Genomic DNA, 25,405 nt, shown 5'->3' on the forward strand with positions numbered 1-25,405 from the left:
TGTTTGTTAGATTTTATATTTTTATTATTCTCCGGCCAAGAAGAGTAGGTAGAATTTTCTTTATAGTGAGTCGGTGAAAGCATAATATTGGTCTGCGGCTACCACCTCCATATTTCTTTCTTTTTCCTCTCTTCTTTTCGTCAGTCATTGCGCTACACGAATAGAAGGGATTTCCTGAACGACTTATCATATTACGAAAATATAAAAAAAAAAATTAAATTTCAATAAGAATTTTCCGTGTTATCGACAAACGTTCAGTTGAAAACAATCTTTGAAATTAACAAAAAGAAATAGACGGTGCACGTGGGAATGTCGTGCGTAATATTTTGAAACTTAAAAAAATTGTTGCTTGGTGTTTTTTTCAAATTTTAACGCCTTCATCGGTATTATTTTTTTTATTCATAAAAAACTTCTCCATTTTCTTTACCCCTGTTTAGTTCGCTTTTTTTACTGGTTTTTTTTCTCCAGGCATTCCGATTCAGCAAATGCAAATATGGACTTGATAATTCAGTATTAATGCTTATTACTGCTTCCAAGTAACTTTACTGTAACTCTTAAGGGGATCAAGATTATAAATTATTTTCATTTATCAATCCTTGTTTCGGTGCGTTAATCTTTTCATTTCAATACATAAAGATATGAATAAATTACAGGCTTTATCTTTGACTATTAAATTGATTCAATCCGATTTCATGTTAGTTCCAGTCGTCGGTCGGACAATAATGAACGAGTATTTATTAGTAAAGGTGACGAAACGCATACAGAAGTTTCTTTAGTTTCATATTGTCGTTTTGTCTTCTTTGGCTTGTTATTTTCATATTGAAGATTCATTTTCCAAATTCCAAATTATATTGAGCTGTGACAATTAACATCTGTTTTTTGTTTACTGTAAAATGTATTACAAGAACACGTTTTAAAAATAAATTGGGTAAACCGCAAATTTTTAACACACAAAATGTGTTTAAACCAGACGCCGCCAATACAGCAGACTTGCTGTCCTACAAATAAATTATGTCACGAAGGGCGTTTGAGTTTGGGTTGTTCTGTAGGTACCGCTGCTTTAGTATTGTTGCCTTCGGTACCACAAATTTATTTTGGCGTAGTACCCAAGGAGTGGGGAGCCGTATTATGGGGTCCAGTGCTATACTATGCTTTAATTAATTTGATAATACGTTTCATCCTACGACAAAACGATTATCAGGTATGTGTAATGTAATTCAAATTGGCAAATGGGTAATTTGCTTCCTGATGTTTTTTTTTTTGTTACTTTTAGTAGATTGCAATACGAGCCTCGTTTCTTGGATTTGTGGGTGCTACCAGTATTTTGTTAATATGTTTTGCGCCTTGTGTTTGGAAACAATTTGGTGTTTACGGTTTCTTTATGGCCTTTTTTCATTACACGGAATTTTTAGCTATTGCCTGGTCAAATCCGAAAAGTTTATCACCCGACTCCTTTATGCTCAATCATTCATGGTCTTATGCTGCTGCTGCAACTGCCAGTTGGTTAGAATTCATTTTAGAGGTTTATCTATTGCCTGAATTCAAAAGTTTTTATTATGTCTGGCTGATGGGCGTTGTCCTATGCACGTTTGGCGAAATTGTGCGCAAGACAGCTATATTTACTGCTAGTATTAGTTTTACGCATTTGGTACTGTAAACTTTGCAAATATAATTTGATTTCTAAATAAATGTTAATATCTCCAATTTCAGGTGCAATATGAAAAGAGCGGCGATCATAAATTAATAACTCATGGAATATATGCTTTTGCACGGCATCCATCGTATGTGGGTTGGTTTTGGTGGTCAATTGGTACTCAGTTCATTTTACTTAATCCTATTTGCATTCTAATTTATGCTGTTGTGAGTTGGAAATTTTTCCACGATCGTATATATTGCGAAGAATACACTTTGTTGAATTTCTTTCGCAATGATTATAAAATATACCAGGACACAGTGCCTACCGGATTGCCATTTATTAAGGGTTTTATATTGGAATAAGCAATTTTATTATCTGCAGGTATTCCGTTTCATCTTTCCATTGTAAATAATCTTTATTTCTAATTATTATTGCAACAACAATTTTTTATTAAACGTGAATACCTCGTTAAAACATGATAATACACCAACTAACATAATTAGTTAACATTTTTTAAACAAAAGATAATTTATTAATCTAATAACTATACGAAAATATGTCAAATATACTATAAATGTAAATCAAATGTACATAGTGTTCTCTTTCAAAATAATAAATGACTCAGTTATTGTAGGACTTAAAGAAGGAGCATATTATTGATATATATTCTTTTAAATATAGAAAAATGTTGTGAAGATGGCATGCGCGTAAGACAATGTAAATTGCTTTCACTAAGAAAGAACGAACGATCTCTGGAGTACTCAATTTTCATGGGATCTTAGTTAAAGGACGCAAATTTTAGTTTAGACTGATAAACATGATCAACTAGCATGACTTTTACAAAGAAAGGATGAATATTAGCTTAAGAGAATTGCAGTATTGATGATGATTGAAATAAAGTCAGCCATGTTCTCTCTTACGTAAATTGTACGCGTTGTAGGTGGCTTTGCGTCCATTTAACAAAAGACTTTCTAAGTTTAATGCTTAATGTTAATGTGATGGTCATTTATTTCTGATAAATGGTCTTTAAGATATGTTTCGGGACAAGTATAAATTCCTTCTATACATATGAACTTTCAATTGCACAACCTTCTGAAATTGAATTTTAAAGGAAATATTATTTATGAAGCAAAAAATTGAACATCAAGACACACTATTCTAACACATTGCTAAGGAGTATGTTGAATTAAAAAAAAGAACATCTTTGCTTCGGACATGCAAGATGTCGACATATGAAGAAATTTGCCTCATCATCCAGATATAACCTCTAGAAAAAAAATTCAATATTAGAAAGCAATACGATTTTTTTATTTTCTCGCAAGAAATATTTATCTCGGTCTCGTCGTCCATAGGCCTAATCTGTTCTTCTAAACAAACCTAAAAAATAAAAAACAATAATTAGTGCTACCACGCTCGATTCTTTCAATGCTATCGCGAGTTACCCTCTCTAGTCCCATGGATCTATATCTGTGGAAAGGGCATTCACAACATAGTTGTGTTTCGGTAAAGGCATTATTTTGCAGTTAGTACAATTGCAAAATATATTTGCTTTGCATTCAATATAAAACGATTGCCGTTTCTAACGAATCCTTCAGCGAAATGTTTAATGATTGTCTAATAATCTGATTGTCAAGTCCACCTTTTTGCTTTTCCATATTTTCGTCGCTAATGTACTAAGATGTTCAAATCTGGTTTCCTAGATATATTTTCTATATATATTCTCTTTGGCATTTTCCATACTTCGCTGCATCTGATTCTATCTATACCAAGGCATTTTTGAGAAAAGAAAAACCTTAATATACTCGAATAATAATAATAATAATAATACACTAAATCATGGTCAGCAATAAATTATCGGAGGTGCTTGATTCTTCTCAGGTAACCTTTTGATAGCGCTACAAATAGTAATTCATGCAATGTAGAAAACATGCCTGAGGCAATTTTAAAAATTCGCGCTGTTCAGCGCATTTCCATATCCGTCAGACAATACGTCATATCTTATAGTAAACATTTACTTGCTTCATTTAGGCGTATATTGAAAAGAAAGCCAAACGATTTTCAAAATTAATTTTTATTTATTTTTTTAATTTTTTGTTTTTTTTCCATAGAATTTCAGTCTTCTATATTATAAGTATTAAATAAGTAATGAAAAAATGTAAAAACAGGCTAAATATAAACGATTAGAGCAAATTTTGTTTTATAATTTTTTTTTCCCCCCACCCCCATTTAGATGGTGTGGCTGGCGCTAATGCATACCTAAAATCGTTTACACATAAAAGATAACAACAAACTAAACAAACAAATGGTTGAGAGAGGTGGGGGGCGGGGGGGGGGGGGGGCGATGAATTAAACGTATGAATAGTAATTAAATCAAAAGAAAGTCTTCTTACGCGATTAACAAAAATTGATTGATTAATATTTGATCATAAATTAAATCGTTAAAATTTTTAAATTTATATATAGAAATCAAAACATTTTGCTTAACCCTTTTAAAACTTGAATGCCAAACGTGGCAGTATAAAAGATATTTTTCGTATATACGATCGAAATTAATCAATGGGACAAACGCGTGGTGGCATATTCAACTTTTGTTGGTGTTTAAATAAAAATTTTTGTATAACTCTTGAATGCTGTTTTTAAATGCTTCATATTCTCCATAAGGTTTAGTTAATGTTACCATTATCATTGGAACTGTTGTTGCTGTTATTGACGACAATTGGGTTTGAGTTGCTATTGCCCTCTAGTAGTGTTTGGATTTCATTTAAACTTTTCCCTTTTGTTTCTGGCACGAAGAGGAAAACGAATACCGCTCCCAGTACGGTAATGCCAGCGAATAACCAAAACGTTTGACCGCTTCCGAGAGCCTCTTTCATATTTACGAATGTTTTAGTTACAATGAAAGCCAAAACCCAATTTGATGTGCCAGCGATAGAGCCAGCCACACCTTTAATATCCGAAGCAAATAATTCGCCCATCATTAACCAAGGCACAGGTCCAAAACCTATTGAGAACATTATGATGAAAACACATAAGGCGCTAACTGGTAGCCAACCCAAATTGGCAACGGAATCGTTATCGTTGTCTTTCATGTAAAAGTAAACACCCATCGCTACGGTGGAGAGAGCCATAACAATGGCGGATGCCAACAACAATAAACGGCGACCGAGTTTATCCACTACCATAACTGAGACAAATGTAGCAATTACTTGCATGACTCCTACTACTATCGTCGAGAGATCCTCATCGATACCAGTTTCTGCGTCCTGTAATCAAAAATCAGTTAATTATACATAAAAGGTATCATACGGTACCGTACGGTACTCCCGCTATCATTCCATCTTCCGTTTACCTTAAAAATGTCGGTAGAATAAAAGATGACCGCGTTAATGCCACACAATTGTTGAAAAAACATAAGCCCCAAACTAATGGCCAGAGCTTTAAGTGTCACGGGCCGCAGTAAGGCCGTGCCCACTGACACGGAATTCTGTTTGATTTGTTCTTCAGTGGCTTTCAGCTCTTCTAATTCCGGATTGTAGTTAAAATCCTTCCCGCGTAACCATTGAATCGATTTTATGGCACTTTCGTTTTTACTTTTGCTGACCTAAAAAAAAAAAAAAAAAAAAAAAAAAAACTTAGATAATTCGATAATTAAAGCAATAAAAAAAAATATTAACTGCTCCTACGCATTCTACAGGATGCTCAAGTATGTCCACATATAGTTACGCTTCGTCACAAATTTTCGAACTTTACGGTCTGACATCTCAACTTGTATTACCCGAATAGAAAGAATGTCGAATAGTTACACGCGCCTATAGCTGAGAGTAATGTAATGATTTTTTGTCACGTAATAGATTTATTCGAAACAGAACAACTATCCGTTCGTCTTGAAGCTCCCTCGCAATGCAACATGGAAATAATGAATCGATTTTTATGAAGTCATGTAATCAATTGTTCTGTGTTCTGGATTTAACGGTACCACAAAAATGGCTTATGAAAAGCAAAAGTCATGACAGACCAAGTTCGAAATTTGGTCGAGTAGAACGCATGAATTTGAATTAATTTTTATAACTTTTTTGCATTCTATAGAACGCTGTAAAAGAGTAGACTGCAAAGTATTCATCACATATATAGAAATTTTATTTATTTATTTTTTTTTCATTTCTTTTTCAACTTGCCAAATACGTGGGCGATTCCGGCATAAAAACGAATATGGCTCCGAATATTAATGGTATTACACCGCATACTAAACTCATGGCGAATACATCTAGACCGGCACCAATGGCATAAATAAATAATATACCGGCTGTAACCATCAGTTGAAAAAAGCTGCCCAGTGTACCGCGGATATCCTTCTGAGCAATTTCGCCAGTGTACATGGGAGCCGTAACGCAAAATGCACCGCCCGAAATGCCCAAAATGAACCGAGCTGCATACATCATTTCGACATTTTGGGCCCAAATCAACAAAGCCCAGCCCAATGTGAAAGGTAATACCAACAATAGCATAGTTAGCTTGCGTCCGATCATATTGATAAGAAAACCGATCGGTATACATATAAAGGCGGCGCCCAATGTCATCGCTGAACCGATCCAAGAGAAAGCGGCATCGCTCACTGGAAAGCCATATTCACCGCCAGTTAAACGATTTTGAGCTGGTGAAGTCCAACCCAAAAGCGTACCAGCTGCAAAAGCACCACCGGCCGCCGATAACGCAGCGACATACTGAGGAAAAGTTTTCGATTCTATTCCAGTTGTGTGTACCATTTTGTTTAATAAATTCTGCTGCTCCTGCAAAAATCACATCAAATATATTTACGATATTTACGGTTTTTTTCATTAGTCGATATGCGAAAAAGGTAAATATAGTAAGATGAGTAAAGTTCTTAATTGGACTACTGGTCTATAAAGCACTTTTAAGCGTTTAACTTTTGATAAGTTTATATCGCTGCACGTAATATAGATGGCGTAAAGCCAAATTTGCTCGATTAGTAAGTCAATTAACCTAATCTTAAGAAAGATAAAACCGTTTATTATTTTCGATATAATTCTTTCAATCGAATAGCTAGCTAGCTTAAGACAATCCAAATCAATCACTGAAAATCTTTAAAAAAAATGCCATCTTTGATCATGATGCAGTACATCGTTACGGGATATAACATACGATGTGGTTAACTGAAGAGAAAAAGAAAGACGCATGTAATACTTAAGCTTGATTGACATAATTTAAATATTGTCCGTCAAGACAAAGGTATACGCAATATATTTAGTTTAAGTCGAATTTTCGACTCCCATTATTTATGCAGAATTTATTTTGAAAAATACGAACATAATATGAGTATATAGCATAGTTCGCCTGTCTGTACCTGACTACTTATTTATTCGATTGCAGATCATAAGAATACAATTTTAGGTATTCGTGTAAAAGAAAATCCTAAGCGATTTGAAATCGTTTTTAAATGTTGTTAACGGTATGATATAATTAATTAATATCTATATATAGCTATATACACTCCATCTCTATGTATATGCAAAAGTCGATATAAATCAATAAAATCATAGGAAAACTTGTTTGATTTGCAAGAAAAAAAAAAAAAAAAAAAAAATTTAATGATATTTCAAGGTCAACAATTTGAAAACAATGTTCATTATCTAGGCTAAGTGGAGCTGTTATCAATTCCTGTTTATTTACGATTGATTAAAGTTCAAAATATGCGGTACCTTTCTAACGCAGCGTCTATTAAAGGCATAAACTACAAGTGGACTACTAACAAAGCAGATAGGGAAACGCAAAGCACACATGCTATGCGAAGCATCGGAAAGATTGATAATATATATCCCATATATAGAAATCTGTTTCCTCACTCGCCTTACATTCTCCGGCATGATAGCTCTGAAAAGGGTACTGCCATGACACTACGGTGATATTATGTGAACGCACATTAGGATAAGTACACGAAAGAGAGCAAACTTATGGATTTATTCTTGCATTGAATCCCGCAAACATATCGCCTGAAAATGCATATATATATATATATATATATTACGATCAACTTTTCAAAGGTCGGCGGTTAAGCATTTCTACCGGCTTGTTGAAGGTCATATTTGTAGGTTGATAATGCCCGTCTTTCAAGTTGATTGATATATGGACGTAAAATTGTTAAGCCTTCTAACCTTCTTGCCTTTATTTTTGTGAAGTTGACAGGTTCAGCAGTAGGTGAGTAATGAGTAAACAGTCTTAATCGATCCGACAGTTTTACTTTACACAAATGTATATATATATATATATATAAACTTTGTAGATCGTTGCGTGCAGGGTGCTTCAAAAGAAATAAAGAAAATTTGTGAATTTTTATAGGTCCGTTGGAGGCCGGTATAAAATGCACGAAAGTGAATGTAGCACTGACATCGGTGCTGTATTGCAAGGCGTTTGCCGGTAATGAAAAAGTACAGCAACACAAATTTTTCTACAAGATCTACTGAAGACGCGTAACTGGTTGTTGAAGTTATGCATATATATATATATACAAAGGCATACATGAGCACGGCGAAGTCGCATTTTATACATATATGAATGAATGTTAAATTTTGCATTTATCATTGCGATATGCATCCTCGTTTTTGCATTACGTTTGTAACATGGTTAGGTTAAAAATTCCGCCAACTGATTGCCGCGATGCTGGCGTTTTTCTTCATATCTTTTTTTTTTTTGAAATTCGCAAAATCAAAGCTTGAGGCGGATGAGTAAGAAATAAGTTTTATAAATTTTCAAAAACCGCTTAACTCCGTTTAAAGTAACGAAACAAAATGCGAAACGAAACTCTTTAAATAAAAATAAAAACTCTCGGTGTTTTTTGAGAATGAAAGCGTCGCAAGAAGTTGGCGATGAACAAAATTCATATCAAAAATCTAAATCTTATAAGTGGTTGGGTATTCAATAGTCGGTTTAAATTCGCTTCATGCTGTTTATATGTTTTCTTTTGTTTGCTGCTAAAAAGTTTTTCTCCCGTTTCTTCTTCTTCTTTTTTTTTTTACTTGTTGACGCTTTCGTTCAGTTTTCACTCGGAATGCATCTCGTTTGTAAAAAAAAAAATGCAAAGAAACAAAAACAAGCTGCAAATTTCTTCGCTGCATGGCTGGCTAGTACGAATACAGTTTAAGAGGCGTTTAACTGGCGATGCGTACATTGAATCTTATTTGATTCAATTAAATGAATTAAAGTCATTTCCTTTCCTGCAACGATCATAACTTTTATTTTGATAAAATATTTTATCTAAAAACAATATCAAAGTAAACAAAATATATATGCCTATATATAAGTATATACATATATATTTAAAAGCTTTATCTGGCTTAAATAAGTCATATTAATTCACAAGATTAACTTCCCAGCTATTGTTGCATATTCTAGGCAGTGAATTTTACTTTACTTTACTTTATTTTTATAAAATTTGCATCAAATTTTGTAGCCCTTTTCCTGTTACTGTCACTGTTACTTGCGTAGAGAAAAATGAGAAAACCAAAAGCATTAATAATAGTATAATATAATAAGAGGCAGTGTAGAGTAACAATGAAAACGGAATAAACGGAAGAACTGGACTGAACTCAACTCAACTCAACTGAACTGAACTGAACTGAACTGATCTGATTCCAGGATATAAACTGTGAAGTTTTAATGTCACACTCTTCGAACCTTGTGGCGAACAGTGCTTTCATTCTCTTTTATAAACAATAAATTCCAGAGGTTTAGCATAGTTTTCTATATCATATTTTTTATATAGATTTCGTGTAAAGAATTCGCCAAAAACGATGTAGTATCCATAAGGAATTTGCATTTTTTACTTAACAAAACAAAACAAAAGCATTGTAGTCGGCTACTGTCGACCGTTAAATACCCGACACTACCTCACTTAATACAGTTAATGGTTTTTCCGGTAACTATTTTTCAAAATAAAAAAAAAAAAAATTTATAGAACAAATGGTCGACCAAGTGGCCCCATCCAAACAATTTTTTAATATTGTTTCCGCTTGGGCGAAAACACATCGATGTAGCGAATTTCATCAACATGTCTGCCAAAATCACGACCGGCAGCTTGAACATAAAAATAAATGAATGCACATCAGTTGGACGTACGGACAGATAAACCGATAAGCTTAGAATTGCTATCTGGGTCTGTTCCAAATCCTTCTAGGCAACCTCGATCGAGTTAATATAGTCCGTTCCATAAGTGGTGTAGAGTATAATACAAGAAATTAATTTAAAGAAAAAAAAAAAAAAAAAAAAAAAGATTAAATTCACTAAATACATTCCCATTACAAACATATTGTATTTTTTCTGCTCATCTCTAAATATTTTCTTAGGAATGTTAAATGTTCTCTGCCTTCTTCTAAGTGTCTTCCCATTTTTTTTTTTTTTTTTCTCATATCTTCTATAAGTTTTTTTTTTTCTTCTCGTTCTCTTTTATAAGTAACACATGCTTTTTGTTTATAAAGAAATTAAGAGATTGTTTTTGTCCATAACGAAAGAACGTGTAAAAAACATGTTCAATCTTGGACAGCGCGAGTATCGAAATCGATTTAGCCATGTTGGCCAGTTCTTGGTGCTTGGCTTGAAAGCCAAAAACCTTACATTGAAATTTGTTCTTTTTATGAGGATAAGTTGAAAAATTACCAAAATCGTTAGTCAGATCGGCCCATAATTAATAACAATCTAATCATTTATACTTTTTTTTCAATGCGTGACTTTAATATACTTTGAGTTTTTTCTCTTTTTTTTTTTTTTTTCTAAGATAGGAAAATGTTTCAACTGATTCATAGCATTGCCCACATTAATCACGAGATCATCTATATGGAAATCAATGTGTTTGGTTTGTACGGTTACCGACCAATTAAAATATGAATTCAACTATCGAATATTAGTCCATATTAACGGGTCTTTCTTCTGTTTGAAGTGTACTGTTTAAAAGCCAATCAGCCGTATTCGTGAATGGTCTGTCGTGTTTAAATTAATTTTCCCAGTTAAGTACTCAGTTATAACATGCATAGGGTCAGGCAAGTCATTATTCATTTTAATAAGTCACTAAGGCTACCTTATTGATGTATATCTTTCTTGAGTAATTGAAGTGATCGAACTACTGCGAATGCAAACCTTACCGACCTCAAAAAATTATTTTAAAATGCCTTATCGTATAGCTTCGCAGTTAAGGTTTAGTCTAATACCGTATACCATCGTACATTTTATAAATTTTTTTTTTTTTTTTTTTTTTTTTTAGGTTCTGGATGCTTTGAAACCTTTAGAATATGCGAAGCACAATTTATCATTTGCAAGAAATTTTACCGCGTTTAGAAAAAGGGGTCTATGTCAAGGACATACGTGCTGAGTTGTTACAGACATCTATCATCTATCATTTATCTATCGATTTCTAACTTCTCTAATGCATTCGCAAATGTCTTTACGAAGTATTTTTGCACTTTTAGAAGCATTTCGCAACAGAAATATATCTTCCTTAAGATGTCGGTGACATAAACGTGGCGCTAAAAACTTTCAACCCTTCTGTCGAGAAATTAAAAAGCGAGGGATGAAGCTTTTGATGCAGCATGTAACATGTCAAACGGGCGGATTTTTCTTTGCTAGATCCACCAAAAACGGTACTTTCGTACGGTAAAATCGTTGAGGAAAGAGAATAAAGAAAAATATTTCCTAAAGCGGGGATAGTCCACATTTTTTAAGACTTGTGTGTGTATATTATAAAAAAAGTTACAGTTTATCGCAAAGTAAAACAAGTAAGGAACTTATATTCGGCTGTGAACGAATCTCACTTACCCACCCCTATACTTTTCGCATTCTATTCTCCAAGTTCTTTTGTTTGATACCCATATCGGTGGTATTATTAAGAAAAACTTAATCGTGATATTTACGATATTCATTTTAGAATTAACCAATTTTTAGGCAGATATCTTCAGTTGAGGAATGTACAAAATAGTTTTAAACATTTTGTCTTGTTTGTCTTACTATAAATTAAGCATAAAAAGTTAAAAAAATGAAAAAAATAAAATTTAATTACTCGTAACTTTGTGTGGGCAGGGCCGATTGCTTCCATTTTTGGACCTAATGAGTAGAGTGCTGCGTAAAGTAAACGTGCAAAAATTTCAATCTTCTAACTTTAACAATTTCGGTATAACGCGCAAAAATCTAAAAATTTTTGTAAAAAAAACCGAGTGGCGTTCGCTTTACGCGCCACTGCGCACTTCTGCTCTAACCAATTTGGCCCATTTTCAATACCAATCTGCGTGCATGAATTTTCAATGTTTCTACCAAATTTAAAGTCGATATTTTCATTTTTGCGACCAGAAGATTGCGAATAATACACACCTCACAGACGGACAGACACGGCTAAATCAATTCAGAATTTCACGCTGATCAAGAATATACATACTTTATAGAGTGCCCTGAAGTTTCCTTTTGGGTGTTACATACATTATGGAAAAATCATAATGAGTATACCCTCGTCTTACAGTGATGGGTGTAAAATAAGAGCAAATACAATAAGCATTCAATATTGGGAAGTATGCGCATGTAAAACAAACTAAGCGTTTAATTACGATCGCAAAGGCAAAAAAACTAAATCATTACTCCAAACCGTGCACCGTCGTGCACAGTTTCAATGCAACAATTTTCAGCGATATTCCGCAACTCGAGATTTTTGATATGTATTGAAAAATGTCGAGCTCAACTTTCACGACAATGTCCAGGACACGTCAATATCAAACTCGCTCTAAACGCTTCAGGCGGCACTAACTTATCAATATCACATTTCAACAAATCTAAGCAAATTTAAGCTGCGGACTTTTGCAGTGTTGTTGTCTTAAAATACGCTTAAATTCATTGAAACTCTTTACAGCACATTTTGTTTGTTGTAATTTGTCGCCCATTGTTTACATACACTATGTGGTAAATGAATAATAAAATCAAGTATGATTTCGTATTTTATTTATGTTTATTCAGTTTTTTCACATCATTTTCTTATTCCCTCCATATCGTGCGGCGGGAACCAAGCGTGAAGGTAGCCGATCTTTTAGTGAGAAGAAAAATGTGGGCTACGCACAGTGCGCTAACTTCATGCCACCATATATTTGAAGGAAAGAAGGACAATTTTATAATATTGGGATTGGGGTGTAGTTGAGAAAATAGTATAACATTTTTTACGTTAACATATTTCAAAACTTTAAAAAGGTTATTCTCGAAACATGATTTTTGAGATCGGCAGACAGCACTACGTACAACATTCTTTAATGCATTTCGTTCGTTTTTTTTTTTTATTTTTTTTTTTAGTTCATTTAAACAAAAATTTGGGTGGAATAATTCGTTTAAATCCGTAGGTCAAGTTCGAAAGCGGCCTTGATCAGACATATATATCCATAAATATAATAGCTCAGAAAATTTATAGTCAATTAAAGATTTTAAAATATTTCTTCTGTTAACAATTTAAAACATATAATGATATCGATTTATAGACTTAATTGTTAGAGTCTCCCCACTATCCTCCCGGATATGGTTTTAACGAACGATCGCAGATCAACTCTGCAATATAGAGTTAAAAAATAAAAACTAATAAGGAGAAAACCGAAATATTGTTACTACCTTCGGTTCGGTCTTAGCCCTCTTCCGCGAACAAAGAAATTCCTAAGACTGCTGTGATGATGAATTCTTTATTTCACGTTCGTCATAAGGTGCAGATGCATACGTTTCAATTTGGCTATGGTCTGCTTTATACTAAACTTTGTACTTTATACTGCTGAGTTATATTCAGATTGTTGTTTTTAGGAAACATTGATTGAATGAATCAAATAATGGCAATAATGTAACATCTGTGTAGACAGCTTTTTTCTTATTTGCACAAGGAGATGAATTGGAAATCATCTGCGTATGCTTATGTCCATAACATATAAGAGCAATTTCACCGGAAACTCATTAAAAATAATAATGTCCGATAAGTTTGTCGTTGTTAGGGTTAATAAACTTTCGCAAAAAAAATAACAAGATAGAGTATTGCCGTCGATCACGACCGGCTATTAAATACCCTAAATCACTTCAACTTGCGCAATTGTTTGGTTACATCTTCGCCATAAAATATCAATCATAAATCCTTTTAATCATACGAAGGCATAACTTTTCAGGTCGCGACAAGTTTTCGAGCCCATGTACTCGGGGTATCGTTCGTGCTTGAGCAATCGGTTTATCAATATTTCAATAAAATATCTTGAAAATTTGCGAGCAATAGATTAGGGATATATATGAGACGATCAGGCTTAAATCAGTTCAGAAAACGAACCTGAATTGATCGGTATATTGAAAAAAAAAAGAACTTCCAAGTGTAATATATAGTCCTGTAAACTTAATATGCTCTTAACACGAGTAGCATAGAGCATTAAAACCAAAGAAAAAGTCTTGAGTCAAACTTGCAGCGAATTATGAATATCAATCGTTCGACTCAGAAGCACTAAAAACGTTCAAATTCTCATACCATAAATATGTTAACAGGTTCCTATATATTGATTAAAATTTTCCTATTGACATTGATTGATCGATTTGTGGATTAATAGTGAAAATATTTTGCATTTTTGTTGTTCTCTTTTGGAGATTGCTTAACAAGCTTTAAGTAGATTCGACTCATTTGTAGGTGGATTTTATTCTAATAAAAGTGCATGTGCTAAACTAGACGGACGGAATTGCATATGACTAAAATCACAGTATCTTACAAATTTGCACTTGTTACATATCTATCAGTGTTACCTATATATCTTCTCTCTATTTCCACTTCTTCACAATTACCTTTCGATGATTGCTTTTGCTTCGATTCTTTTGCTCATTCCTGCCGCTTATGCTACGATTTCTGTATTGAATTCGTAAAGCTCGCTCTTATTACGGATCCGCTGAAGAAACGCGAAGGTTAAGCCCTCGACAATATTTGATATTAAGTTTTTTACAAGTTCATTTTAATAATTTGTTGTTGTTTAGTGTTTTACGAATATTTAGTGCACTATGAGTTTGCTGGAAGACTCATAATTGAAAAGAATATTCTTAGGATAGATTTTTAATTTCTCCAAATAATTAACGTAACGTAATGATCCAGATGAACGATACGCATATATAATTATGTTAAAAACAATAAATTTGATGTCTTCAAGTCTCCGGAACGCAAGCGAAACGAAAAAATTAGTACGTCTCAGCTCACGGCGATGCGTATAAAAATTAAATCATCTATTTTTGATGGCGAAAATGTATAATTTTATGAATGGCTTATTAAATTATTCCTATCGTGAAATGTGTTACGCAGAGATTCGAAAGAAAAAAAAACCAAACACAAAAATAATAATAATAATAAAAAGTGATTAAAATGTAGACATCTCTCTATCTGTTTCTTTTGAAAGATAGAAAACAAAAAAGAGCAAAAAACAAACAACCTAAACAATAAATACATTTCTACATATTGTTATGTTTATACATACGTGAAATGATCGTCGAAGTTGATGACTGATTTTCATCTCTGATTGAAAAAAGCATGCCTTTCTGGTAATGTCGCCTTTAAAATTATGCTAACTGACAGTTAGTTAGATATCCGGACTTTAAACAAGAAATAAAATTTATTTAGATCAAATTTGTGCGCGAGATTGGTACTCAAAATGAAAGATGGCAAGAATGGTTATACGAATACCAAAAATGTGCAGAAACTGATCCTTTATTTGGATAAAGGCAAAGAACGATCTCATCGATTCGATATCGAAAGGCGCTGCGAAACATATTCCGCCCTTAGTAATGAGTTTATTCGCGATTCAGTGAATAATAATCCAGATGGTGAATAATTTCAATACACTTCGAAATATATTGATAGATCGTCGTCAACGGTCAATAGTGCGAATTTTTGACCGTTCATTTCGCAATATGATTCGATATATTCATTTTTATAGCCTCTAACTTAAGGAAGAGCGAATTTGTAATCCAAAATCTTGAAAAGTGCCATAGAAAAGTCTAAAACGCAAAAATGGAACACTGCTGGATGCTGTTGTACAATGTTTATTTGAAAATGTTCTTGCCTTTAATTCTTGCTCTCAACAAATATTGATGCAATCCTATCGTAACGCTACCTCGCAAAATTGCTTGAGTTCCTTATTAATATATCATTGCAATATTTACACTCTGCGATTCTTAGAAATCCGTCTAAAAAAGAATCGTATAAATAATACTTTGCGAAAAACCGTGCAAAAAAAGTAATAATGAAATCCACATTACATATTTATAAAAAAAACAAATTTAAAAATTTAGTGAGCGGTGAAAATGCAGTCCGCAAGTACATACAAATTGAAAGCAATTATTCGATAAAGCTGCTCGATAATAAGCGGGCGCGTTTATTACGAACGATCAGTAGATATGTTCAGATATGTCTAGTCGGATTTAATTCCTCTGTTATTATCGCCCTCCGTTCGTTTTTTTTTTTTCTTTTCCTGTATTTATAAAGTCTGTTGGTAGCATTTTTTCGCCCTTTTTTGGGTTCCCAACTTGCTTATATAATTCTTGATATCCAAGTTTTGGTAAGACACTGTCAAAATGAAAATAAAAAAAAAAAACTTTTTTGGATTCGTGCAAAAAAAGTATATTTCCAAGCCCGCACGAATTAAAAATAAAACAAGAAAAATTTGTTTTGGCATTCGTGCAAAAAAGAATGGAAAAATGAAAATCGTGTAAAAAAAGAAGAATGTGTAAAAAATGAGTTCGGTATAGTTGTTAAAACCTGGCGACAGACTTGATAAGATGTTGCAATAAATGAAATTGAGAATTTCTTATAATTTTATTGCAATAAATTTGCGGTCACACTATTAGTTGTTAAAACATTATTCGTTTCTTGTTTTTTTTTTTTTTTTTGATTTTATGTAACGAACGTATAAAGCTTTGGGCGCACACATTGTATTGAGATTTGGCATCGCTTGGTTTTCGTATAGCGCCGTAAAATGTCGAACGTGGTAATGTCTATCTATCGTTAACATTAAAAATGTTGCAAAGAAAAACTGGTAGAACAGCTCGTGAAAATTTTGCGGTTCTCTATCGCATTTATAATTGTTGTTGTTTCGGCTACAAAAAAAAAAAAAAAAAAAAAAAAAAAACAAGCAGCAAACGTAATTATCGTTCCATGGATAACGCCTACAGATAAACTTTAATTTTACACCGTGTACAGGTTTAAAGCCGCTTTATATTTGCTTGCTTATCGCTTATTGATAGTGTCGAGATACCAAGAGCTGACAAGGAAATTTGGAGTTTTTTTTTATTACAAACATCGATATGGGTTTGTAATCGGGCTCATACGTTAGAAATAAATACGTGAAGTTTTCTCAGCAACACACCCCTAAACACATGTCGTAATTTCGTAAAATTAAATAATTATCTAGCCCATGATCATTACTACGCCCGTCCGTCTGTCCGTCTGTCCGTCAGTCCATTTGTCTGTCTATCCCTCCACCCACCCATGTTGTGTTTCTCTTCTCGTTGCTCCTCATAAACGCGTGTGCTTTGCACTAAAACTTTGCGAGCTGTCCGTTTTCGTGTAGTTTTCGGAAGATCACTGGATCGGATGAGACACAAAGCTTTGTGCATGCATATCGGTATTTTCTTTTGCGTTAGATATCAGTTCATATTATGTTGAATACCGCTTTACACATACATTTGATATAGTCGAACGATGAGCTGATTAGTGTGGACAACAAACACACATGTCACGAACAAAGCATTTAACATATCTCTTGAATTAAGATTATAACTATGAGGTATCTACACTATAATAAGCTGTAAGCTTTATTATGTCTTATGTAAAGTCTAAGCTAAGTTCCGATGCTTATAAACAGGTTGTAACCGTTTTTCCATGAGCGATTGGAAATTCTTGGCTTTCTCAGTTTAATGCCCAATTCCAAAAGCCTTTAGATAACAATAGTAGTTATCTTGTTAAAGCAGATATAGAACTTAGTTGCTAGAAGCTTTTAATAAGTTGAGCGCCGTGGGAAAAATACGCCGAAGGCACGATGCATTCGAATTTATGACTAGTGATTGATAATACATTAAATAAAATATTTTCTACTATTGCGTTAACGTAAGTGGGTCGTTCTTTTTTTTTTCTCCTTTTTTTTTTAATAAAAAAACAATTTATGGCGAATTTTTCCTCATAATACCTGAGTTCTTGTTAGGGGTCGAATCTGAAAAGGAAATGGAGAAGAAAGACAGGTGCAATCATTGCAGGAATGGACATGCAGCCCCGATAGCAGCGGTGATCTTTACTTGAGTAGAAGGATGCATTTATTATAGTCGCATCCACTCGTGCTGTGATTTCGTTTAGTTAGTCCCAGTGGTTCTTTCCACTGACGTAAGAGGAACTAGAAGAATTTTGTACTTTAGTTCTGCCGTAATTTTATTGTTATTCTTCTTACAAATCTGCGTCTTTATATAGGAATATCGTTTAGATTTTGGTTTGGTAGTTCAATTTCATCCAATTATAAGTAGAGCTTTTTTACTACATAATCGTTATTTAATTTTTATTAAAATGTAATAATTAAATAAATAAAATTTAAAAAAAAAAAAAGGAAAAATTCTCCGAAAATTGAGAAAGCGAGCATTTTCATCACAAATGCCTATACAACAGGTGTTCGTATTTGTAATCCTTGTGCTGCCGCTCAATAACGGAATAATTTATAATTGAAAAGTAAGAGAATAAATTTTATTTAATTAATTAAAAAAATTACCGCTGGTTGGGAGCCATAAATTTCAGCTCTAACCGAGCTTTCCAGCAGATGTGAACTCTCCTCATTGGACCCTGAAGCCATTTTATGATTTGATTCCGACGAGGCCGTAGACGACATGATTTGATTTTAATATCTCTGCTTTTTTTCTTTCCTATTAAATGCACTACTTTTCAAAGTATATATATATATATATATATATATATATAGGTATAATGAATGATATGTTTCAACTATCAATATATCGAAATATTTCGCTCTTAAATTGTTTCTGCTTTCAAAAAAATATACATATATTCTCATATATTGGAAAATTGCGTTCCTTGCTTCTATTAATGTCCTTGACAATACGCCCTAATGTTCTCTCGGTGCTATAAAATTATACTTTGATTTTTTGTTGATTTTTTTTTTTTTCAAAACACTTATTAAAACCGCCCACAGGTTATTTCTCCGAGAGCATTTATGCGTCTGCGCCGAAAATAGAGAAACGTTGTCTTTCATAAAAGATTTAATGAAGCACAATTTGTTGTTTTTTTTCTATTTTTTCTTTTTTGTTCTTTTTTTATTTTTTATTTATTTTTTTTTTTTGTATATTTTAATATCAAAAAAATATTTAATTGATTAAAGTAGTAAAATTAAATTTAAGATATTGCAATTAAGCGAATGATAAATGGGCACGATTTTTAGCTTAACGGTTTAACGTCTAAGTTACAAATGTTTTATTTCTGACCTTACGCGCTGAGAATTACGTATTGCATGCATGTACTTATCCATAGATGTTGTTGCTCTTCAATTTTGGCCTTTCAAAGAGAATAATCTCTCTCTGATTCCGGCGCAAGCAGCTCGCTCTCTGTATCTGCATATTAGTCTCAATGGGTACGGGCCCCCTTTTTTTTATTATTATTAGAAACTAAATTAAAAGGAAAAACATTGTACTCATCGAAATAAATAAACAAGCATACACATTCATACATCCATATATATACATATCTATATACATATATGTACATATATGCATACAAATATACATGCGTACATACATACATACATACATACATACATACGTATATAGAGAGTGTATGTATTTCTCTGTACATGAAAACAACAAATTATGCCTCTTCATCTTAGCAAACGCAGTAGCAAAATTCTAGCAAATGCAAGACTCATTTTAGCATAAGTCGAATCTTGTATGCTCACTATCAGTCAGTAGTCGTCCAATAGTTTTTTCGTTGTTGAATTTAAAAAATATAATAAATAAAAACAAAAAGTCTCTTAAGCGCCTTTGCAATGATAGCTAAAATTATTTAAATGGCAAAGCAATCTACTACGTGTCCTTTGCGGTATTGTTTCCTGTATTTTTTATTACAATACCGGTTATGGCACTTTCTTCAATTTACAAACATGCACATATGTATATATTTATGCAATTTTACTGCATTGACATATGTATATACCCAGTGGCATTCTTAAGCAACATTTCTCGTTTTGCTGCCAATACATTGAATGCATGCACGGTGGTGTTCAACGATAAATGATATAATTAAAAATGTGCTGCGAGATGTGCAAAACGTACTTTTGTAAGAAAATAAAAGCAATGAAATTTTGTGTTATGGAAACGTGATCATCCTCTCATATATTTCTGCATTGTTGCATCAAGTTTCTATCTTTGGCGCTACGGTACCATATTGTGGCATGGTTGTGCAAAAACATATACAAGAAACATATAATCTATTTGCACAATAACACCGCGAACGGGAGAGACACGAGACACGGGAAAAAGCAATGGCTGAATTCAATTGGCGGTTAGTTGACGTTTCACATAAATTTTTACAACTTCATAAAGTAAATTGAAGACTTTTTATTCTCTATTGTAAACACTCTAAAGGACCTAATTGTGTTCATTTTTGCCTCACATTTAAATTAATATTTAATTCGTAATTCATTAATTATGAACAAGTGAAAACTCTATAGGTGTCAACCATTAAACATATAACGACTTTTCAAAATAAAGTGGTTCGATTCAAATAATTTGCAAGGGGGTTAGTCGTTGAGCCCTAAACAAGTCATATTTCATAAAAAAACAAAAATCTTAAAAATTTACGGCCTTTAGATTTTATATAAGAAAACAAGACGGACAGAGGGACAGAGGGACAGACCACATTAGATCGATATCATATAATTGATGGATGGATGTAGCTCAAGTCCTTGTGTATGTTGCATACATTTGTACCTGACCTTACTAGAAAGGGTGTAGGGTATAAAACAAATTTCGATTTTGTAGACATCAAGATCTATGAACATAAGCTAATGATTTTTAAAATGATAAAAGTCCATTTCATTTATTATTGTATTATTGGCATTGCACATCTCGTCGAAAGAAATGTATTCCTTTAGAGTTAGCTAAGTTAAAATGTATTTACTGTGAATTGATGAACAGCGTAGACAATTTAAAGTTAATTTGTAATGACAATAAAAACAAAAATAAATATAAACAAAAAGAAAAAAAAAGGGTTAATAACATTTTCTAACAAAGCCGATGTGTCCTAATTTCAAAATTTAAAATTTTAAATATGTACAAACTGTAGCGGTATAAAAACTGAAGAAATCAACGATAATATTAATGTATGCCTCCTATCTCACATTATTTTTTTTTTTGTATGTATTTTTTTGAATTTAAAAATTAAAAAAAAAAAATTTGAAAAATAAAATATTTACGTAACGCCGGTCGTATCTTTTATATGGGACTAGTGTAGAAACCTGTTGAAAGATAACGAATAAACCAGGTTAGACGGACACCTGATTGTTTATTATTATTATTTTCTTTTATTACATTATTTACAGGTTCAATTAGTTTAATGAAGGTTGGAGAGCAATATAAATGGCGTTCTATACAATTTCATTTTGCACGTCAAGTGTTTTGATTAAGTGCCACTTCACTTGGTAAGTATGTCGATTGATGTCAAGTGTACAATTGTCTGGCTAAAGCAATTTTAAAAGCAGAAAGCAAAAAGCAGAAAGCAGACTGTAAAAATTTAACCATCTTTCAAGTTGTAAATATGAGTGATTGCTTAAGTTCGGTTAAGTTTCCCTCTTCTCGAGTGCATCCAGTTCGTGCTGTACTTGAAATCGAATTCTGCCACGTAGGCCTATTAGCTGTCGGAGAGATTATCATACACGTTAAATGTAAATCAATCAAACTATTATCGATGAAATTTTTTTCAGTTTACAATTCACGACACACTACTCAATCATTCGTATCTTTTAGAAGAGATTTCGATAGTAATGGAATTACAATAGTTTATCGTCCAGCGATGCATATATAAATAAATGTGTAAAGTCCAACGTACTTATCATCACATTTATCCTACAATATGTCATTAGATTGGGTGTGAAAGGACAACAACTTCTCTAAAGTAAATCATTTAAAAAATAGAAAGCGAAACGCTCGCACTTATTATCGGACGATTTGTTTATTCAGTAAGAATTTTATAGGTTAGATAAGTCGATTAAGTCAATTTTCGCTTTCTTCCTTTTATACGTTTGAGATGCTATGCCGTTTCTCGCAAATGTGGATTTTAAAGATCGTTCGATGCCAAAAACTTTCGCATAAAAATCATCTGTTTGTAGTGTCGTGGTGGATAGATGATTATTTTAGCTCTATAATTATATCAAATCTACTCGCGAAGGGGGAGTAAAAAACCAAGTGAACAACGAAACCAATAAAGTTGCATTCGCGCCAATTCTTTATATCTATCCATCAAGCTCTAAACTTTTATCTAAAATTTATAAAAATGAACTTGCCAACTAATTTATCGGAGCCATTTTCGCTAAAAGAAAGAATTGATAAAGGGTTATGTCAAGTTTTGCTGGTAGTATTCCCGAATTTCCATACCCACTCTACTTTTACATCAAACACGTTCGATTTATCATAGTAGGGTGAATTTATTAACTAATTTATTAATTGTTTTTACCCAACAGTCGTGTTCTCCTTTATGTATATACAATATTTAGGTCAGAACGAGATGATTATGCATGCGGTATAGATTAGGCAAAAAATCCAAATAGCAACGAACTGACTTTGTTATTAGAAAATTTCAGAGTTTTGTCTCAATTTCAATATCATTTTTAATGAATTTTCAAGAAAGCCATCAAGAAACCTTCATACGAGCTTACTAAAAATTACAGATTTATATATGGGGAACTATACTAACAAGCAGCGCCATAAAATTTACAAGTTCTTATACTAATAAACAGAGAATAAAGAACACGCAAAATCGTTATAGGGAATCACGGCCCATCATCTCGCTTAACGCAATTGTTCATATTGCGACTTTTCGAAATTAGGTATTATATAGGAATTGGCCGAGAAAATGATCCAATCCGAACCACTTTCAATAGCGTTGGTCGTCGGCATAGAACATGTCGTTAAAACCGTTATATCTCTGGAAGACAAGACATTTCGCTAGCATCTGTGTGCGATAGAATGCGTATCGAATAGGTCTGTATGTGTGAGTGTATTACCATTATCGTAGAAATACTTGTGCGCGTTTGTGCGTTCCTTTTGCATAAGCAATTGTATGTACGCGTATAAGGAATGGTATTTTCAATTTTTCGATTTTTCCGCAAACATTGTGTGAACACTTTTTTTATTAATAAATTTGCCTTTTTTTCGCCTTTTTGGACATTTACTAACAAAGAAGGGCACTATATATTTCCTATTGTTGGTATTGTTGTTATTGATATAGATAATGCAAATAGTTTGTTGAAAGTAATCTTAACTCCTGGATGATAGAAAATACACTTTGCATTAACTCCAGTGAGACTAAAGCCTTATTTTTCAATTCTTCGCGCAAAACTTAACTTTGACAATGTCTTTGCCCAAGTTTTTCTTATCATCCGAAAACGGTCTAACAATCTAAACGTATATCCGTCTCTATAGGTTAAACAAATCATTTCGCATTCGCTCTCCATGATGCATAGAGATAGAACTTAGACAGACTTCAAAGTATTGCTAATCGAATAATGCACTTTGTTCATAACATTAAGCTTAGACACCATATCCCCTCCTTTGTTCATGCTTTCTAAAAATTCTCCTTTCTTGATTATCTAAAATTGAGGTTGTTTATCTATTTCGACAAATTCATTCAAACGGCAAGCCATTCGGTCGCCAGACTGCATTTTTTCTAGATCGAATAAAAACACCTTTGATATTACTATCACATTCTTCTAGCTCACCACTCGAACGATCTTTTACTGTTCGTGTCACTAGATATTGGAATGCGTCACCATTGCGCCTGAAATATTTCGATGATTGCTTGAACATGCTTGTTTAGAAGAAAATTGACCACACTGCTCAACACATAATGTATATATATCGTTGCTGGTAGGAATTGATGATTACGGGGGTTTATAAAGCAAAATGAGATGCCATCTGGCTAACTTGTATGCTCACTTGCATAAAATGAAAAAAAAGAAAGACAAATAAAAACAACGATATGAAAACAATGTTCGACTTTGCTCAACATAATTCTAAAAAAAAAAAAAAAAAAAAGTTACGTAGAAAAAAGCCCCGCGAGGAATTGCACCCGCCGCTGCCTGAAAGTAAATATCATTGCTTAATCGCAACAGCTATACTAACCGCGCTACTATAACTGCACAACTTGTTGCTCTTGAAACTGAGATATGCAGTGGCGAGCAAAACTCGTTAGATTCAATTCATACAATTCATGTGCTTATCGCAGTAGAGGAAAAAATTGTACGTGAAACATTAATCCTGTCCTCATTAAAATTGCCCTCTCTGTAAAAACAACAACAAACTAGAATTTACGGCTAAGTAAATAAGATTACGCTTCATTTATCTAATTTTGCATGTTTACTTCGTACGTTCGCATGTCTGTGAATTGATTGTGCATCGATTACTACGAAAAATCGACATTATTTCAGTAATTAAGCAAAAGAAACCTGCCCCATCTGACGCTGTAAACAGCTCAATAACTGGCCTGTAGAAGATTAGAAACGAGCGATATGGTCAGATGAAATCAAAGCTAACATCTGATGGCAAACAATATTTTTGAAAACGGACGAGTGAATACGTTTAAAAAATCCAAGTCTAATGGCGACATAATCTTATGGAGTTATTTTATATGACAGCCTGGAAATGGAAAAAACAGGCTATCTTGCCAGCATACTCGCGACAAATTTGCCTGATTTTATTGAAACATCTGCGTATCTTGCCAGCATGACAGAGATCCTAAGAACACACAGCAAGAATAGTTAAAAACTGGTAAAAAGGATGAAAATTTCCAAAATTGATTGTGCAACTTTCAGTGCATACACTATAGCATTTTGAATGCAGAATAAGAAAAAGTAAATTTTCCTTTATTTTAAAATAATTTTGTGCATAGATGGTGGTGCGAAAAATTGCACAAATTTAAAATAAATTTCGCATTAAAAATTAACTTGATATACATATAAATAATGAGAGCTTAAGAAAATATGTCAGGCCAATCCTTTTTGCCCACAGAAATAATGAGAATGAAAGAGTGAGCATCTATCAGATTGCTGTGATTTAACAGCGTTATTGTTATTATTGATAATAGAAACGCGACAAGTCCGTTATACTCTACTAGTTTGAGAATTTTGAACAAAATGTCGTTGTCTCGCCTCGCACTTAATAATTTTGTTGCGCGAATGTTTCTCACGCAGTGTCTTATTATATAATATTTTTGCCCATCTTATATGTGTATAATGTTTTTGTAAAAACATGTCTAAAGCTCATTTTAAGGAAAGCTTGAAAAAAAAGCTTTTTCTTTCATTTCTAATAAATTGAAAATCGTTATTTTTAAATTCAAGTATCATAGGCCATTATCTGATGCTTTCGTTATTTTTCGTTTCGTCGTTATTCGACAAGACATGCTTGCCCGTCCATGTGTCTGTGTCTACATGGTGTGTCTATCGACTTCGAATTCGATGAAAACATTGTAAATTTCTGCCC

At 33.0% G+C, this 25,405-nt stretch overlaps 2 protein-coding genes across 3 annotated transcripts in view; one reads left to right on the forward strand and one right to left on the reverse strand.

The window, feature by feature from the left end:
- The first annotated feature begins 398 nt into the window (after positions 1-398).
- Positions 399-2,262, forward strand: LOC119631654 (protein-S-isoprenylcysteine O-methyltransferase). The gene is made up of 3 exons (XM_038024050.1): positions 399-1,201; positions 1,277-1,648; positions 1,711-2,262. The coding sequence occupies exons 1-3, from the start codon at positions 956-958 to the stop codon at positions 1,996-1,998; spliced, it is 906 nt and encodes a 301-aa protein (XP_037879978.1). The 5' UTR covers positions 399-955; the 3' UTR covers positions 1,999-2,262.
- Positions 2,263-3,968: 1,706 nt separating this feature from the next.
- LOC119632347 (facilitated trehalose transporter Tret1) overlaps positions 3,969-25,405 on the reverse strand; it is a 39,833-nt gene continuing 18,396 nt past the window's right edge. The window contains exons 1-4 of one of the 2 annotated variants that reach the window (XM_038025199.1): positions 18,415-18,591; positions 5,812-6,423; positions 4,986-5,237; positions 3,969-4,899 (exon numbers count right to left, since the gene is read on the reverse strand). In XM_038025199.1, the coding sequence (XP_037881127.1) occupies positions 4,300-4,899; positions 4,986-5,237; positions 5,812-6,423; positions 18,415-18,531 (1,581 nt within the window). In that variant the 5' untranslated portion in view covers positions 18,532-18,591 and the 3' untranslated portion in view covers positions 3,969-4,299. Of the gene's footprint in view, positions 4,900-4,985; positions 5,238-5,811; positions 6,424-18,414; positions 18,592-25,405 lie in introns of those variants that run through there. The other variant, XM_038025200.1, reaches the window with a different exon arrangement.

Source organism: Glossina fuscipes, unplaced genomic scaffold (genome assembly GCF_014805625.2).
Source record: "Glossina fuscipes isolate IAEA_lab_2018 unplaced genomic scaffold, Yale_Gfus_2 1, whole genome shotgun sequence".
Lineage (NCBI taxonomy): Eukaryota > Metazoa > Arthropoda > Insecta > Diptera > Glossinidae > Glossina > Glossina fuscipes.